This window comes from Melanotaenia boesemani, chromosome 9, assembly GCF_017639745.1.
Source record: "Melanotaenia boesemani isolate fMelBoe1 chromosome 9, fMelBoe1.pri, whole genome shotgun sequence".
Lineage (NCBI taxonomy): Eukaryota > Metazoa > Chordata > Actinopteri > Atheriniformes > Melanotaeniidae > Melanotaenia > Melanotaenia boesemani.
This window is the reverse complement of record NC_055690.1, coordinates 2,940,037-2,957,229: the sequence shown is the minus strand read 5'-3', so window position 1 is coordinate 2,957,229 and position 17,193 is coordinate 2,940,037. Positions and strand designations below refer to the sequence as shown.

The 17,193-nt window shown below is 42.5% G+C and overlaps 1 protein-coding gene across 9 annotated transcripts in view; it reads right to left on the bottom strand.

Moving 5' to 3' along the window:
• The window catches only part of brip1 (BRCA1 interacting helicase 1), a 125,819-nt gene that overhangs the window by 45,353 nt on the left and 63,273 nt on the right, over positions 1 to 17,193 (bottom strand). For 3 of the 9 annotated variants that reach the window (XM_041995295.1, XM_041995297.1, XM_041995296.1), the window contains 9 exons: positions 11,457 to 11,569; positions 11,292 to 11,374; positions 10,887 to 11,183; positions 8,260 to 8,808; positions 4,265 to 4,690; positions 3,452 to 3,519; positions 3,207 to 3,285; positions 2,901 to 3,101; positions 2,661 to 2,803 (listed from right to left, as the gene is read on the bottom strand). In XM_041995295.1, coding sequence (XP_041851229.1) covers positions 2,661 to 2,803; positions 2,901 to 3,101; positions 3,207 to 3,285; positions 3,452 to 3,519; positions 4,265 to 4,690; positions 8,260 to 8,808; positions 10,887 to 11,183; positions 11,292 to 11,374; positions 11,457 to 11,569 — 1,959 coding nt within the window. The other 6 variants (XM_041995298.1, XM_041995300.1, XM_041995301.1 and 3 more) reach the window with 6 other exon arrangements.

The window sequence follows — 17,193 nt, the reverse complement described above, 5'->3', positions numbered from 1 at the left end:
ACAAAATTAATTTTAAAATCTAAGCAACAAAAATGTTTAAGGCGGCCATGACAACCTGTCTAACTACACTGTGTGCAGAATTATTAGACAAATGAGTATTTTGACCACATCGTCCTCTTTATGCATGTTGTTCTACTCCAACCGGTACAGGCTTGAAAGCCTACTACCAATTAAGCATATCAGGTGATGTGCATCTCTGTAATGAGAAGGGGTGTGGTCTAATGACATCAACACCCTATATCAGGTGTGCATAATTATTAGGCAACTTCCATTCCTTTGGCAAAATGGGTCAGAAGAGAGATTTGACGGACTCTGAAAAGTCAAAAATAGTGAGATGTCTTGCAGAGGGATGCAGCACTCTTAAAACTGCCAAGCTTTTGAGGCGTGATCATTGAACAATCAAGCGTTTCATTCAAAATAGTCAACAGGGTCGCAAGAAGCGTGTTGAAAAAACAAGGCGCAAAATAACTGCCCATTAACTGAGGAAAATCAAGCGTGAAGCTGCCAAGATGCCATTGGCCACCAGTTTTGCCATATTTCAGAGCTGCAACATCACTGGAGTGCCAAGAAGCACAAGGTGTGCAATACTCAGGGACATGGCCAAGGTAAGGAAGGCTGAAAAACGACCACCACTGAACAAGACACACAAGATAAAACGTCAAGACTGGGCCAAGAAATATCATAAGACTGATTTTTCTAAGGTTTTATGGACTGATGAAATGAGAGTGAGTCTTGATGGGCCAGATGGATGGGCCCGTGGCTGGATCAGTACAGGGCAGAGAGCTCCACTCCGACTCAGACGCCAGCAAGGTGGAGGTGGGATACTGGTATGGGCTGGTATCATCAAAGATGAGCTTGTGGGACCTTTTCAGGTTGAGGATGGAGTCAAGCTCAACTCCCAGTCCTACTGCCAGTTTCTGGAAGACACCTTCTTCAAGCAGTGGTACAGGAAGAAGTCAGCGTCGTTCAAGAAAAACATGATTTTCATGCAGGACAAAGCTCCATCACACGCATCCAAGTACTCCACTGCGTGGCTGGCCAGAAAAGGTCTAAAAGAAGAAAAAGTAATGACATGGCCTCCTTGTTCACCTGATCTTAACCCCATAGAGAACCTGTGGTCCCTCATCAAATGTGAGATCTACAGGGAGGGAAAACAGTACACCTCTCTGAACAGGGTCTGGGAGGCTGTGGTTGCTGCTGCACGCAATGTTGATCGTGAACAGATCAAGACACTAACAGAATCTATGGATGGCAGGCTTTTGAGTGTCCTCGCAAAGAAAGGTGGTTATATTGGTCACTGATTTGTTTTTGTTTTGTTTTTGAATGCCAGAAATGTATATTTGTAAATTTTGAGTTGTTATATTGGTTTCCCTGGTGAAAATAAATAAGTGAAATGGGTATATATTTGGTTTTTGTTAAGTTGCCTAATAATTATGTACAGTAATAGTCACCTGCACACACAGATATCCTCCTAAGATACTAAAACTAAAAAAGCCCCACTCCAACTTCCAAAAATATTCAGCTTTGATATTTATGAGTCTTTTGTGTTCATTGGGAACATAGTTGTTGTTCTATAATAAAATTAATCCTCAAAAATACAACTTGCCTAATAATTCTGCACACCCTGTAGAACGAGAAGCCAAGGATGTTTTTAGTAGGGTTGTAAACAGCTCAGACTGGTAAGACAGCTTGGTCTCCCCAAGTTTATAAAAGAGCCCTAGGAACAGCCAGAAGCAGCTGCTTCGCAGACCTTAGACCTCTGGTTGAAGAGTAAGGCCAGGAAATAGGGCCCAAACCATTCAAACATTTAAAAACCAATACAAGAATTTTAAAATCTATTCTGAAGTGGCCAGAAAGCCAAAAACGGGCTGATGGTCAAAGAACGGTCTCCCAGTAAGGAAACAAGAAGCAGCATTTTGAATATTTTAAAGCCTCTTAACAGAAGACTTGTTAGGACCTACATTGAGACGGTTACAGTAATGGATAGGTGAGGAGGTAAAAGAATGGATCCCTGCCTCTGGCTGAGGTCCAGGGAGGGAGGGCTTGATCTTAGTCAAGAGTCTCCGGCGAAAACAGCTTGTTTTAACCACCCAGCTAATTTGTTTGCTGAACTTTGAATCTGCATCAAAGACAAAACCCGGGTTTTTGCAGAAGACGTACAAAAAGAACTGAGGTCACCAATGGCACTGTCACACTTATCACCAGTAAAGTCTGGTTCTCAGAAACGATAATCTCAGTTTTATTATTGTTGAGGCTGAGGAAGTTAGCTGCCACCCGAGACTGAATGTCCTGGAGGCAGTCCTCTAAGGCCTGAACAGAGGCTCTGCTTTTTAGGCCTAAAGCAAAACGGTGAAATGTGATACATAGAACCCAGAAGCTGCTAATATAAGCAGAAAAGAAGCAGCCCCTGGGGGAGCCCGCAGTTTGGCTAGTGTTGGCCCATCTGGACAGAAAAACTCAGACAAGTAAGACTTAGACCATGTGAGGGCAGTGGCCCTGATGCTCACACAGCTGGACTAACTAGTGATGGTTTAAAAGCAGAGGACTAATTTCAGTGTGTTTTGTGAGATATATACTGATTTCTTCATTTCTTCTAAAAGAAACATCCCCACAGAAGCTGATCACCTTGGTGATCTTTAAACTCCCTCTCATGCACTCACCTGATCTTGACTGGTGTTTCTCGGGTACAGGATCTCTGCTGCTATGACAGCTGCAGGCAGATCAGGCCTTTGAGAGGAGCAGCCTTTACACTGTAGAAACCTGGTAACCGAGCACTCCTCTGGGTTCCAGATGGCGTTATATGCTGCACGAACATGGATTTTTCACTTAGGTTTGACTGCTCAGCTGATTACTGTGTACATGATGACATATTTGTCTAATCAGACCAGCTGTCAACCCACCAGTTATTGTATTGTTGCAGTCAGGTTGCAGAGCTGTCCTTAGGGCCTCCATAGAGGAGCGACCTTGAACCAGCAGCAGCCAGGTGTCTGGATCTGATGGTGTATGAGGAGCACACTGGCAGCTCAGTCCAGCTGAACCAAACATGTCATTTCTCAGAGCAGCCAGATGCTCATATGTACACACAGCTCGCTGTAAAGTACCTCAACCGTAAACAGGAAAGTGACAAATCAAGACAAATAAAATTCATCTACTGACACTGTTTTATGCAAACCATTTTAAATGAATTGAAGCATAAGTGTAATTACCACGAGCATCGGGAAGAAGCTTCTGTTCACAGACAGAGCAGTAGAGTCCCAGAGAGCATGGTTTCCGCTCTGTGATGCTCTGAGTGGATTAAAAACAAACGTCTCAAGATGTCAGTAAATTTAAAAACAGTCTTTCATTTCTTTTACGCATGTATAAAAAACCCAGCTGTGTACGAATTAAAACACCAGAGGTACGATAAATGTTAAATGTGCTGACCGGCTCCTGCTGTCTCGTTGATGCTCACCTTCATTTGAGGGGAGGACTTCTTCAATCTCCTGCGTTTCTGCTTGTAAGATCTCAGCACTTTTACAGCTTGTTTGAAATAAAAACGATAACATGGTTTTAACTGAACACAGGTTTTTTCTTTGGGTTCAAATGGGACACAGATACCACGGTCCATATCTGACCAGTTCCTCCACAACACAAACTGATAAGTTAAAATCCCTCTACCACTGGATGCCTTGTCTTAGTACATTTCTAACCCGAGTTACGAAGCTATGACATTTTAAAACTAGAAGCACCCAGAGAGCACAGACTCCTGCCAAGCCACTGTATTTTTTTTTTTTTTTTTTTTGGCCAGTGGTTGTGGGCATTAGTTTTGAGTTAGAAGCTCTAATTGCAGAATTATCAGTGTCTCACCCAACAGTAAAGAATCCTTTAAAAAAAACATGGATCCAGACGTTGATCCGGATCACCCCAAAAATTCCATCACTTTTTCCTTTATTACATTTAAGAGATTTTCTAAAAATCTTTCATTCAATCCGTCCATTACTTTATTTATGACGGGCAGACAGAAACAGATAAAAACCAACATAAGCTCCGCCTTGGCCGAGGTAGGTTGGTTAGAGATAAATAAACAGATAAACTTTTACTGGGATTACCTCCTATTCCTGATGTTGTTACTTGGGTCTGCTTTAATTAAATTCCTTTTCACTGTCCTCCCCAGCTGAAAGTTAGTGTCCTAACCTTGTACCATGAATGAATTGGGATGATGAAGTTTCATAGGAACACAAATAAACTGTCATGTCACACGGTGTAACTGTCCTGTGAGGTTTACCTTGTGGCTCGTGGTGCGGACTTCCTGCAGCCTCCTGTAAACCTCCTGTGTTAGCTTGTTTAGGAGTAACAGTGACCAGCTCATCCCGTGACACGCCAACAGACGACATGGAAATTTTAAGGCCTTCCTGCTCTCTCACAAACACAGAGGGCCTCCTTAACTTAGACACTGTGCAGTTTACATCTTGTGTCAAGATTTGTCCCATTAGTGGGCAGGAAATCCAGTTGTTTGTAAGTGGATGCTCCTGATAAGCACTTCTTGAGCTGTTTACTTCATCAGGGCTGACGCTGGATGGTCTGCTCTTTAAACCCCATGTCAATACCTTTAACTTATAATATGCCCTGGACATGTCTGACCTCACCTGGCTGCTCCTGGTCTCAGTCGGCTGAAGACTGGCCCTCGATGCATCCTGGACTTGGTAGAGTCCTGTCAATCCAAGTAAAATTATTTCTTTTCTTGGCAAGAGAAATATTAACAGTATTTTTTGTTGGGTGTTCTTTAAATCTGCATTAAGCAACAACTCAGACTAACAGTGAAAGGAACAGGTCCAGGAATAGAATCTCTACTGTCTTTATTTTCAAGACAATGTGGTAAACAGTGCAAGGACCAACCTATAAGACAGAGTAGAATAACACTGGGCTCTCAATCTCTCTGAGGTGTGTTTGAGTTCATATTTGTGAAGTATGAATGCTTTTCCTTGAAGATGCAAAGGAGAAGAAAGGGACGTGTCTCTGAACAGGGGCGGAGCTAGAGATCTGAAATTAGACTGGACACCCCGAGTGCCATCTCAGGCGATTTACAGGTCACTTTAAGATGGGACAGAAACATTTTTTTCCAGACCTGCATGGATCGCCAGTATAACTACACCAGTTTGAGGTCAATTTTAGTTTCCCTAAATATTTCCTATAAAAATATATAATATTGACATGTGTCTGCAAATTTCTGGAAGAGATTTTGTCCTTGTGCAGGTAAAGCTACTAATGCAAGGTTATTAACCTGATGTTAGCATGAAGCTACATAGCAGTGCTAATCTACTTCTATGCTAGCACTAGATTAGTTTTGAGATACTGTGGGGAAACCAGGTATTTAGTTTTCAGTGAGTGTATTTAGGGACCACACATCAACTCAGGTTATCAAGATTTTCACATTGGAGCTGAGAATAAACTATAAAGACAGTCCAGTATCCATGTTAGGTAGCACTTACTAAGCTAGCTCTACAAGATCCAGTTTCATTTAACAGAAGGCTAGCAAAGCTGCTAGCTGGTTTTAAAGTAGCTACAGCATGAAAATGTGGAGAAACCGATCCTGTAACCAGTCTGGTTTAGTAGAGGAAGATAGGAGAATGAAGAAAAAGAGATATATTTCTGTCTACCAGAACCGATCCTCCTACTACCACATCAGGATCCAGTCTACCACCACCACCACCAGACAGTAGACCAGAACCGATCCTCCTACTACCACATCAGGATCCAGTCTACCACCACCACCAGACAGTAGGCCAGAACCGATCCTCCTACTACCACATCAGGATCCAGTCTACCACCACCACCAGACAGTAGGCCAGAACCGATCCTCCTACTACCACATCAGGATCCAGTCTACCACCACCACCAGAAAGTAGACCAGAACCAATCCCCCTACTACCACATCAGGATACAGTCTACCACCACCACCAGACAGTAGACCAGAACCAATCCTCCTACTACCACATCAGGATCCAGTCTACCACCACCACCAGACAGTAGACCAGAACCAATCCTCCTACTACCACATCAGGATCCAGTCTACCACCACCACCAGAAAATAGACCAGAACCGATCCTCCTATTACCACATCTGGATCCAGTCTACCTCCACCACCAGACAGTAGTCTGAATCTTCCAGGAATGGTCTTCTGGGTAGGAATGTTGTCCCATTCTGGTCTGATGCAGGATTCTAGCTGCTCTACAGTCCTGGACCTTGGTTGCTGGATTCCTGCTTCCATGATGCTCCAGATGTTGTGTACTGGTGAAAGGTCTGGACTGCAGGCAGGCCAGTTCAGCAGCCGGACTCTTCTCCTGTGAAGCCATGCTGCTGTGATGGATGCAGGATGTGGTTCAGCATCGTCTTGCTGAAATCTGCAAGGCCTTCCCTGAAAGAGACGTTGTTTGGATGGGAGCAGATGTTGCTCTAAAACCTCCATGTACTTTTCAGCATTGATGGAGCTTCACAGATGTGGAAGCTGCCCACGCCATAGGCACTAATGCAGCCCCATCCCATCAGAGATGCAGCTTTTCACCTGTCCACTGATAACAAGCTGGATGCTCCCTCTCCTCTTTAGTCTGCAGGACACGCCGTCCATGCTTTCCACAAACTAGTTCACATCTTCATCCAGGTTTCCACTTTGCCTCAGACCATTTTAAATGAGCTTTGGTCCAGAGAAGATGGAAGAAGCTGGTTCTGGATCCTGTTCACATCTGGCTGAATTAGAATAAATGTTATTTGTCCTCTGAGATTACTAGTAAACTTGGTTTTCCACAGATTCCAGACGTTTTCTAAAATACATTATTTAACAAATGAATAAATTTGTTTATGTGTGAGTGTACTGGAGTTTGCCCTCTCCTCCAGTCCTGATTTAACTACATAGACGCTGTTTTGACTCCTACCAATATCAGAATTTCATTTGAGCAGATACAAATGTGGTCTTAATATCTGTCTCACTGTTAGGAAAGGAGTCTGTTCTGTTTGTGACTCTGGCTCCAGTGTACTGTCTTAAATAATATTTTCTAAGCATACTGTAAATGATTTGGTCGACGAAGGGCTGAATTATGTTAATGACAAAGAAACGCAGAGTCTTCCAGAAACGTGGCTTCCCCATTAAATGCTTTTAGCACAGATTCGCAGGCCTCTCCACGCTCCGAGTTTTGATTATGTTAACGAGCGCTCATGTACGATTACGTGGGCAAGGGTCCTGGTTAGTCAGCTGATGAGCAAAGAAATGCTTTAATGAAACACTTGTATGCTCCTCCACGCAAATCACACGTTAGTGAAGTTTGTCATGTAATGAGATGAATCACATCAGTGTGATCACGTTTTATGTCACTGTTTGCTCTGCGTCATCTCAGCCTGTTTGATCATCCTAAATGGAGATGAAATGATATCAAACTGCTGATTACAGAGGCTACAGATGTCACAAATAAAAAGCATAGAGGAGGATGTAAGACGCTGATGTCCTTTATATTAAAGGAAAATAAGATTTGTGAACTTACATTAAAACAAATGAGTTAAAAGTTAATTCATCCTCCTCCAAAACCCACTGCTGTCTTCATAATGTTTATTATTTGTAGTAATTCTGCTTTATTAGCATGGTTTTAGTTCTTTTAACTCAGATTTTGTCACTTTTACCTCTATACGTAAACTTATTTACACAGGACTTGCATTTGTGAAGAAAGGAAAAAAAACAAACAAATGAAATACAAACATTTCACTTTTTTATAACTTACATGTGAACGTCGGCAAGAGAAACAAAATCAAAATCAGATGGTTTATAGCATGAAATTACTTAACTGGAAATGAAACTGGAAAAATAAAGACCCCTCTTAGTGTTAAATCGGGCATGATACAACATCCACGTTCTGCAGCTATTACCTACAAACACATCATTAAACACAACTATAGGACTTCTGAAGAACACGGATGATGATGCTTTTGTGTTTTAATGATTTGTCCAAACCGTCTTTAATCAGAGGCGCAGTTTCAGATCTGTTGGTTAGTTTTGTGTTTTTTAATAAGCTGAGCTGTCACGCTGCATGAGAAGCTGATGTGAGATGGCTGAAGCCTCATCTACGTGGTATTACTGTGTGGACTAATTGCCTGAGGCAGCTGTGACAGACTCTCATTCCCAAGTAAATAATGAAAAAGAACTTCTATTTGCTTTAATTGCACGTTTTTGGGGATTTATTCTTGACATAGTTTATCCTGCTTTGTATTAATTCACATGTCCACTTTGTTGGTTACCTGTTTGAGTGGAGGGGACTCTCTGCTTGGACCTGGACAGCCTGGAAAGCCTGTTCTCCTTTCTGCCTGAAACAGTGCTCTGTCCATCACATGTAGAGGCCAACTGGGCCTGCTCAGAGCCAAACAGCTCCTCTGACCGCATCGCTGGGCTCTCTGTTCCTGGGACAATCCTGGGAGGTAAATCAGTTTTTGCGTCTTTCTGTGGACTACCTTTATCTTCATCTTCCTCACCCTCAAAAAGTTCTGGAGTAAAGAAAACAGTCTGGTCCTCATCATCTTCATCGGAGGTGTTTGCTGGGGGTGCTTCTGGAGCCAGATCACCGGACCCAGCTCCTTCCTCAGGGCTAAACGTCTGCAGCTTCAGTGGTGGAGAGGAGACCTGGTGGTTCTCCGGCTGGAAGATGCTGCTGGCTGCTTTTGCTTTAAAGATTGGCTTCTTGAAGCCGTTGCTTATGGGGCTGCTGCTGAAGATGTGGAACACAGGCTGGGCTCTTGGATGCTGATGAGAGAGATGCCCTGTTGGGGGGCTGTCCACCATCTTTACGGGCTCTGCAGCAAGAAAGAAAAGTCAGAATATTTTAACATTTATTATCAGTTATCAGGAGACTTTTATCATCAGAGTCCCGTGGCTGCCCAGAGTAAATAAAGATATAGTAAATGTGGGCATACGCTCAATATACCCCAAACAAAGGTCAAGGGGATTTAATTAAAAGCAACAGTCCAACATCTGCTCATCAGCTCGCTCCAGCGCTACTCAGGCACGCAAAAGACCTTACAGTAATGAGGCAAGCCACTCAACTGATCCCATGGCCTCCCACCCCCAGCTATGAAAGAGGTGGAGAGGCAGGGAAGGAGGGGGGTTAATGCCTTTCTACCACTTCATCCACTACACTGAATTCAACTTGGCAAACAGCTCAACCTCATCTTGACCCCGAAGACAATGGCTGCTCACCAAGGCGATGTGCAAACATGTCACCTCAACATATGATGTCATGCTCATGAGCTCTGGAGTCCAACACCAGGAATACACAGAAAACTGCTTTCTAGATAAAGTTTGGCACAATCGGTTGCACCACAACATGCTCTTTCTGGTTGCTGGAAATATGGACGATAGTATGACAGACACCATAAATGTCCTAGAATGTAATCAGAGTTTCTTCTGAAATTAATGGAGGGTGTGAAAAGAGGAGAAGCAACAAATGTTCACAATTTCAGTCTGATTCCTTTTTTATTTGGTTGTTCAGATGAAAATTGCATCAATAAACCGAAATGACAAAGAGATGACGACAAAGACAGAAAGTGAGGAAGATTTAGGTCTTCTGTCTCACCACTGCAACCTGCATGTCACTGGAAGCACATAAACACATGCACTGCAGCCTTGAACTCTTCCAGGCATGTTACAGAAGGTATGCATGTCAAAGTGCAAATATTTGCTAGGACATCTTCCAGAGATTACTCAGCCATCTCTATCACAAACCTAAAAAAACCTCATTACATCATCACAGCACACCCTCCAGAGAATTTACAGCAAGTGTGCTGAGAAGAGCTGCTCCATCCTCGTTTATACCGACCTCTACGTTCCTCTACACTTGTCTTTTTATTCTTATTGACAACATGCAAGGCCCACATGATAAGGTAGAGTTTACCATGACAGAGAAAATGAAACAGGACAAAGTGGAACGAGATTCCAGTGTAAAAAGTGTGTGGTGAGAAAAAGATAAAACTTGTCAAGAAGAGCTTAGATTGACGGTAACGTCCAATCAGGAGCAGCCAAAGATCAACCAGTGAGCAGAAAGTTCTATGTGTGTGTGAAAAGAAGAAAAATAATGCTCCTCTATGGCTGGAATAAAGCCAAGAAGACGTTTCTGATGCACGGTGGCGCCACAAAGTAGCTGAGCTCGAGTTGGTTTAGTGAGGATAGCAGGTAAATAGTAGCAGGAATAACTGGAAATGAGGAAAAAGTGGAAACATGGAAATAGTTTCTGTTGTGTGTTTGTTTCAATAACAATATTTTTTCTCCTGAAAGCCAAGACTTGAGAGAACGATGAGATGAGAAAAGGTTTGGTCACTGTTGATCTGTGTGTTATTTCTACAAAGTTCTGTTAGTAATAAATTCTGATGCTGACGGAGATTAAAAGCTCCAGCTGCTACAGACTGGTTTATATGAAGAAAAAAAAACAATGCCAGTGGACCAAAAATAGCAAAAAATGTCTTAGAGTTTTAAGGGCTGATTATAATTATAGTAATAACTTAAAGAGTCTGCCGCTAACCACCAGGACCAGAGAAGATACGAGACCCCGGCCCTGTCAGGGAGGGGTGCCGTCAGGGCCCACCCCGGGCCAGTTAAATGCTTTTTACTCATTTGTCACAAAAACTGATATTTTCTGGGGGATTTGAACAAAAACAAATAAACAAAAAAAGTGTGAATAGAATCAGCTTTTTATCCTAAATGATTAAAAACCTCATGTTACAGGTAATTTCACCAGTACCACCCAGTTAAACTCCTCATTGTCGATTCTAAATCCACTTTAAGCCAACTGAATCCAGTTTTTCTGAAGCCTCAGATAAACCTGAAAGATAATGCTTGTAGGTTTAAATATTTTCATTAATACTTCTATTCATCTCACCTGCATTTTCATTATTTTCCTTTTTTTGCTGAGTTTGAGAGAGAAACTGGAAGGTGCAGGGGCTTGTGTCCTGCTGTGGTTCAGGTGGTTTGACACATGGGGTTGCGGCAAGACTCTGCTCCTCATCAGTTGAGGGTAGGTGACTCCTGGAAGAAGAGTCAGTAGAGCCGAGGGTCTGGCTGTCTGCAGGAGCCACCTCCACCTTCTGCTGCACCTGAGAGAACGCTACCAGAGACTGCATGGCGTTACTGAAGCTGCTGTGATGCTGGACGAGCTGACGGACCCATTTAGACAAACCTGAGATGAAAATGAGACAAAAATAGTGGATAAATATTGCCATCTAGTGTTCATAATGAGAGGCTGTGCCAGTTGGTAAATAAGCTCATCATAAACAGCTTAGGGTACCTGTGATGTATTTGTTAGGATCGTTCCCATACCGGTCATCTACAAGAATCAGAGCACCCCAGTCATTCCTGTGGCGGATACACCTGGAAGATGAAGATTCAAGGCTTAAATATGTAAGACAGCACAAAAAGGATCATTTACAGAAGGTTAAAAGGACAAGTTTACCTCCCCAGGGCTTGATTTAGAGCTCTGTAGGCCTGAATCTCATACCAGCGATGGCCTGGAAGAAGACCTCTGGACTTGCAGTGCTGGTCGTTATACTTCATCTTCAGCTCCACCTACAACAACAAACAAGATGTTTGTTTGTTAAATGCATTCCTTTCCTCATAACAGGATTCAAACCTTCGTGCTTCATAAGTTCCTCAAGATATACAAGGTCCACAAATGGTTGGTTTAAGCTGGACAGTGGAGCAAACACGCATTTTAAAATTATGTAAAACACAGAAAAAAAATGTTTGGTGCAACAGGTTTGATTATAGCTGAAAGCAGCAGGCAGCTACACGAGCCCTGAGAGAACTCGGCTAAACGAGTTTCATGCATGCCGAATATTGATGAACAAAGTGGATTAACATTACATGACACTAAGTAGGGGTCCAGTTAGTGTACGTCGCTTAGCCCAAACCCCACACAAATATTACTCAGGCCATAAAAAGGTGAGGTATTACTCGCCCTCGCAGACAGATGTGTTCTGAAAGAGGAACCAAGGGGCTAAAGAGTGGCAATGACAGAGTAGAGTGGGGGTAGGAGGGGGCAGGTAAGGTGGTCTAGACGACATAAAGCATCCCTGCACAAAAATGCCAGGAGAGCATCCATCCATTTGCATCTGTCGTTGCTGATTTTAGCGCTAACCTTTCAGAATTGACAAATGAAAAGTTCAGCTGGCGTCTGATGGGATGCCATGCAGGGCAGGCTGCTGAGCGGCGCTCTAACTGCTTATGACAGGTGCCGTGTGTTTGCCCAGAGCCATGAAACACGGGGCCGTGGCAGGTACAGCCTGTTCCCTCACACGCCTCACGCAAAGCCACTGTGACCTGACAGGGCTTCTGGACGTAAACAAATAGGCAGAGTCACAGGACAGTTGGACAATGACTAATCACATCTCAGCTATGTTGCACCTGACGCATCAAAACACCTCAGCGTAGGTTTATAGTTTGCAAAACATAGGCTGAGTCTTAAAACAGCATCACAGGCAGTCAGTCAGAGGAAACTCATCACCGTATCACAGGAAGTCTTAAAAATGCTGCTGGCTTCATGGTGAGAGATTTGCCAACGCATGAGACACCAGAGCAGTTAAAGAATCCACTTCTCAACCCATGGAAAGGCCGCTAGCCTCGAGCTGGCAGTGTCATCTAAATCCAATCACAGCCCATTTCAGCATTCGAGCCATCACATCTCTGGTCTGCAGCATGTCATCGTCCAATCCAACATGACAGGTTGCATATGTGAAAAAGCCAATTCTGGCTGCTAGCAAATATCGCAAATGTGCAAGAAACCACAAGCTAGAAGGGATTAGTTAAAATGTCAAGAGATCACTCGCTTGCTTTGGCCTCGTCCTCCACAGCAACCTGTTCATCCCTAAAAACATACATTTGACCAGTAGGCATGATTCGCAGCTGAGCGCATCTGCCTGAGCTACATTTTACGCCGGGTGTGTGTGTTAGTGTGTGTTGTTAGTGTGCACGCCCCTGGCAGTCCGGGACATCTTGTGCCTGTCACTGAGATTGCTGAGCGCCTCATCTGTCACATGTGGCTGAGCTGACAGCTGAGTGGCTCTTCCTTATCACAACTATGTGTGTGTTTGTGTGTCCACACTGACAAGGGCATCAGACTATCACACTCCGATCCAACATGGCCATGGATCAGCTCACACCGGAGCTGCAGAGCTCCGATTCTCTAAGTACAATCAGCTGGTCTGCTGATGTAGCAGCTGCAACTTAAATGATCTGAGAAGTTACACACACATCTGCTAAATCCAGCAGTTCTGGACAGAAACCAGTGAAGAACTTTAGTCTGTCAAATCCAGAACAAAATTTCAATTCTCCTCACATATAAAGGTCTTAGTGTCCAACCAGCTACCAGTTTGGCTTCAGGAAGTAGACCCTCCAGTTATCAGACCCCTCTCTGTGGAACCAGCTCCCAGTTTGGTTAAGGAAGCAGATACTCTCTCTACCTTCAGATCATCTTCCTGATAAATCTTCTCCTCTCCACTGTTGCCCCATGCACACTCAGGATGGAGAATTTGATGCAGTCTGTACAAATAAAGCTGAGTTGTCTGGTGTCTCCAGTGTTTTTACTCTTTGCTGGATTAAACCACTTTAATTCCAAGTCTCATCTTGTCTCCAACCTGTCTAGGCTTCAGCTAACAGTCTAACTCATTTTGGTCTTTCACAACCCACACCAGTTTGTTTTTTTGTTTTTTTCTTTAGCCCTTTGTTTACAGATGAAGCTGATTAGACTCAGTTGCACCCCTGACCTGACCCTCAACCTGAAATATTTATTTTATCTGGAAACTATGAAGACTATTAAACAGGATTAAATGCCTGCATCCCTCTATTGTTTCTGCAAAAACCCTGCAAAGCCATGTAATGAGAGGTCAAATATGAAAAAGTTGAGCGTGCATTAACAAAAGAATGTTAACTAAGACATGTTTCTAAAAGCCAACGTGTGGTGCTGACAAGGAAAGTGAAGTAGTGAACATTTATCACAAAGCATTCCTTCAGCGGCTGATGGTAAAGCCATATGTACACTGTCCTGAGTGTGCAGGAGCATCAATCATCCCATCTTGTCTACGACTGCCATGAACTCCTTAACATTCCAGAAAAATCCCTCATATTTATCTATTTTACATGCTTACCAGCCTTAGAATTAAAATTCTTCTTGCCTTTAATAAAAGGCAGCTCATCATTAAAGCTGGAAAGATGCTTTATCAGTTGTGTCTTTTTATTGCTTGTTAAAGCTCCTTATTGTTTGACTCACTCACGCAGGACGTGACTGCTTACTGTAAAACAGGCTATTGGAAAAACTCAACATAAATGTAATACCACCTTTAGCAGGGTTTTCTCTGCAGAGGACTTTTAAGTTCAACCTTTGATCTTTGTCACAATAACACAACAGGCCAGTAAAATGCCATGCTACGTGCTTAGGTTGTAGCATATACGAGTTATGCCTGTCTGGGAATGCAGGCCGTGCAGGCATCCAGAGAGCTGGAGTGATTTAAATGGAGAAAAGCTGGGCTTACACCTCTTATCCTAGCAATGGGGTGCTGTCGTGTGAATGTGGAACAGAATGAATGAGTTAATATGTCTGGGTCCATGTGTGCTCTTAGCAGAATTTGCACATGTTAGCACTTGTGCATGGAAGTGACAATGTAAGAACATGTCATGAAGCATGTCTGCTCAAACAAACAGCAGCTACTACATTTAAAACCAAGTCCCAAGAACTAATTATCATACTTAATGTCATTAACATGCAGAGAAAAGGGTGAAGTTTTGTTATCTAAGGAGTAGAAATCCTAGTTTGTGAGGCAGCTTTTTATACATCATGCAAACAAATTAGTTACTCGGCAGGATGAACCAGCGTCTGTCCAGTTAGACTGGTAAATTTTTAATTAAGAGGGAAAAAAAACAGTAAAAATGGTTTAATGTAATAGTTCTCCTTTGAAAGCAGTAGTTGAGGTTGCTCACAAACTACAGTGGTGGTTATTAATGCCCAAAAAATGACCAATTTTACAACCCAGACGTTTTATGTGTGTGGGTGTGTCAAAAGACAGCACGCTATGCACAGGACTGCATACAAATCACAGATAATCAAAGATTGTTTTATCAGTTTGAATCCCCTTTCAACCTGTAAAATGCTCTGCATTTCAGTTTTCTACAATATGATGCTGTATGCAGCTCCTTTATCAGATGTTTACTGCAGCCGTTCCTGAGGTCAGAGGTGTTAATAAGGTTTGGTTTCATAATGGCGGCTTTGGTTTTGTACTTGTATCATCTGACTAATGCAGCTTTCACTAATAGTAAAAACACGGGGAACTTAGACTTTTCATAACTCCAGGAACAAAAATTTTGTAAATGAAATAAGAATGCAATGATTTCCAAATTTCATCCAGCCATCTTTTCTTCACAGTAGAAGATAAACAACATGTCAGGATGAAACTGAGACATTTCACCATGTGATGAAAATATGAGCTGATAGTGAATCTGATGCAGCAACACGTCTGGAAAAAGTTGGAACAGGAGCAACAAAAGGCTGGAAAAGTACCTGGTACAAACCAGAAACACCTGGAGGAGCATTGGACAACTAACCAGGTTACCTGGCAACAGGTCAGTAACATGACTGGTATAAAAGGAGCATTTCAGAGAGGCAGAGTCTCTCAGATGGAAAAATGGACAGAGCTTCACCAATCTGAGACAAACTGCCTCTAAAAGTTGTGGAAAAATTTTAGAAAAATTTTCCTCAGACTGAAGATCCACCATCTACAGTGTAGAATTTCATAAAAAGATTCAGCAATTTAGGAGGAATCTCTGTGCGCATGGTTGAAGGTAAAAACTGGTGGTGGTGATATTGGGTTCTTCATGCAGCGCTGCATTAAACCAGAGATGATTCTCTACTGGATATCATTGCATGGCTTTTTGGAACTGGGTTGTACTAATATGTGGTCTATATGAGGTTTCATTTGGATTTTTTCTTCTCACAGAGAGTGTGGGACAAAATGCCTTGCCCAAGAACACTATGGCACATAACAATTGTCCACTTTCTGGTTGGAGGAAGATTATTCTACCCACTCAGCCGTGATGGCCAAAAAGTAAAACTTAAGACTTCCACCTTCTGTGGAGCAGGATGGGAAAGTTAGAGGTACAGATTCAAATGAGGTGACTTGATAAATCTACTCTGGGCATCTACTCGTGTAAATACGAAGAGCTCATTTAAGTTCCCTTTTTCAGCCCTTGTCTCTTCGAGAGCATACAAACTGCTGTTTGCTTGAACTGTTTTCAATTTTTTAGATTAAAATTGTTTATTTTATATTTTATATATTTTTATTTAATATTTAGGATGTTTTTGGGCTGCAACCTTTGGTCAGTGGATGTAAACATACCATCCTACAACAGAATGCAGACGGGAAGACTATAAAAACCAACATCGGTTTAAATCTGTCAGTAATAGCTCAGCAAGAACATTCACGTAATATCGAGCAGCACCTCACCATAGGGAAAAAAGCTACTTAAATATTTTTTTAATTGATTTATTCTGTTATTCTGACGCAGACAGACGGACAGCTTTGTCCATCTCCTGTCGGTTTGGCATGTAATTTGGTCCGTTTTCACAGAGCTTAGCTATCTGTCGCGTGATGTAGAAAATGGAGCAATGCCACCAGAAATCGCTGTGCTGAGCAGATGCGACTAGCGAAATGAACAAACCTGAGAAGAGGAGGAACAGGAATAAAAATAAAGCAGAAGAACAATGAAGACGAGGACAACAAAAGTAGAAATTGCACGAGCTTTTGAAGAAAGACTGTGTCCGAATTCAGGGTCTGCACACTTCTGTGCAGACTACGTAGGTTACAGAGTCCTCAGAGTCTACACACTTCGAAGTCCGCTTAACGTTTGTGAAATGGAACAGCCTACCTAGTCAACAAGAGTTTCCCATTGCAACAACACAGGACATTAAATCACTTAATCCTCTGAAATTATTTAATAGGACACTTCAGTAAACGTTAAAACCGACCAGTAACACCGACAGTATTTAAAAAAAAAAAAAAAAATGGTCTGAGGCTCTGTTGTTTTTCAGCTGGTACACACATCATTAACCCCTTAAAAATCTACGAATATCAAATATTACCGAATTTTAATGTCGCCATTTAACAAATATGCCTTTAATGTACTTGCTTTTATAACGTTTCTAC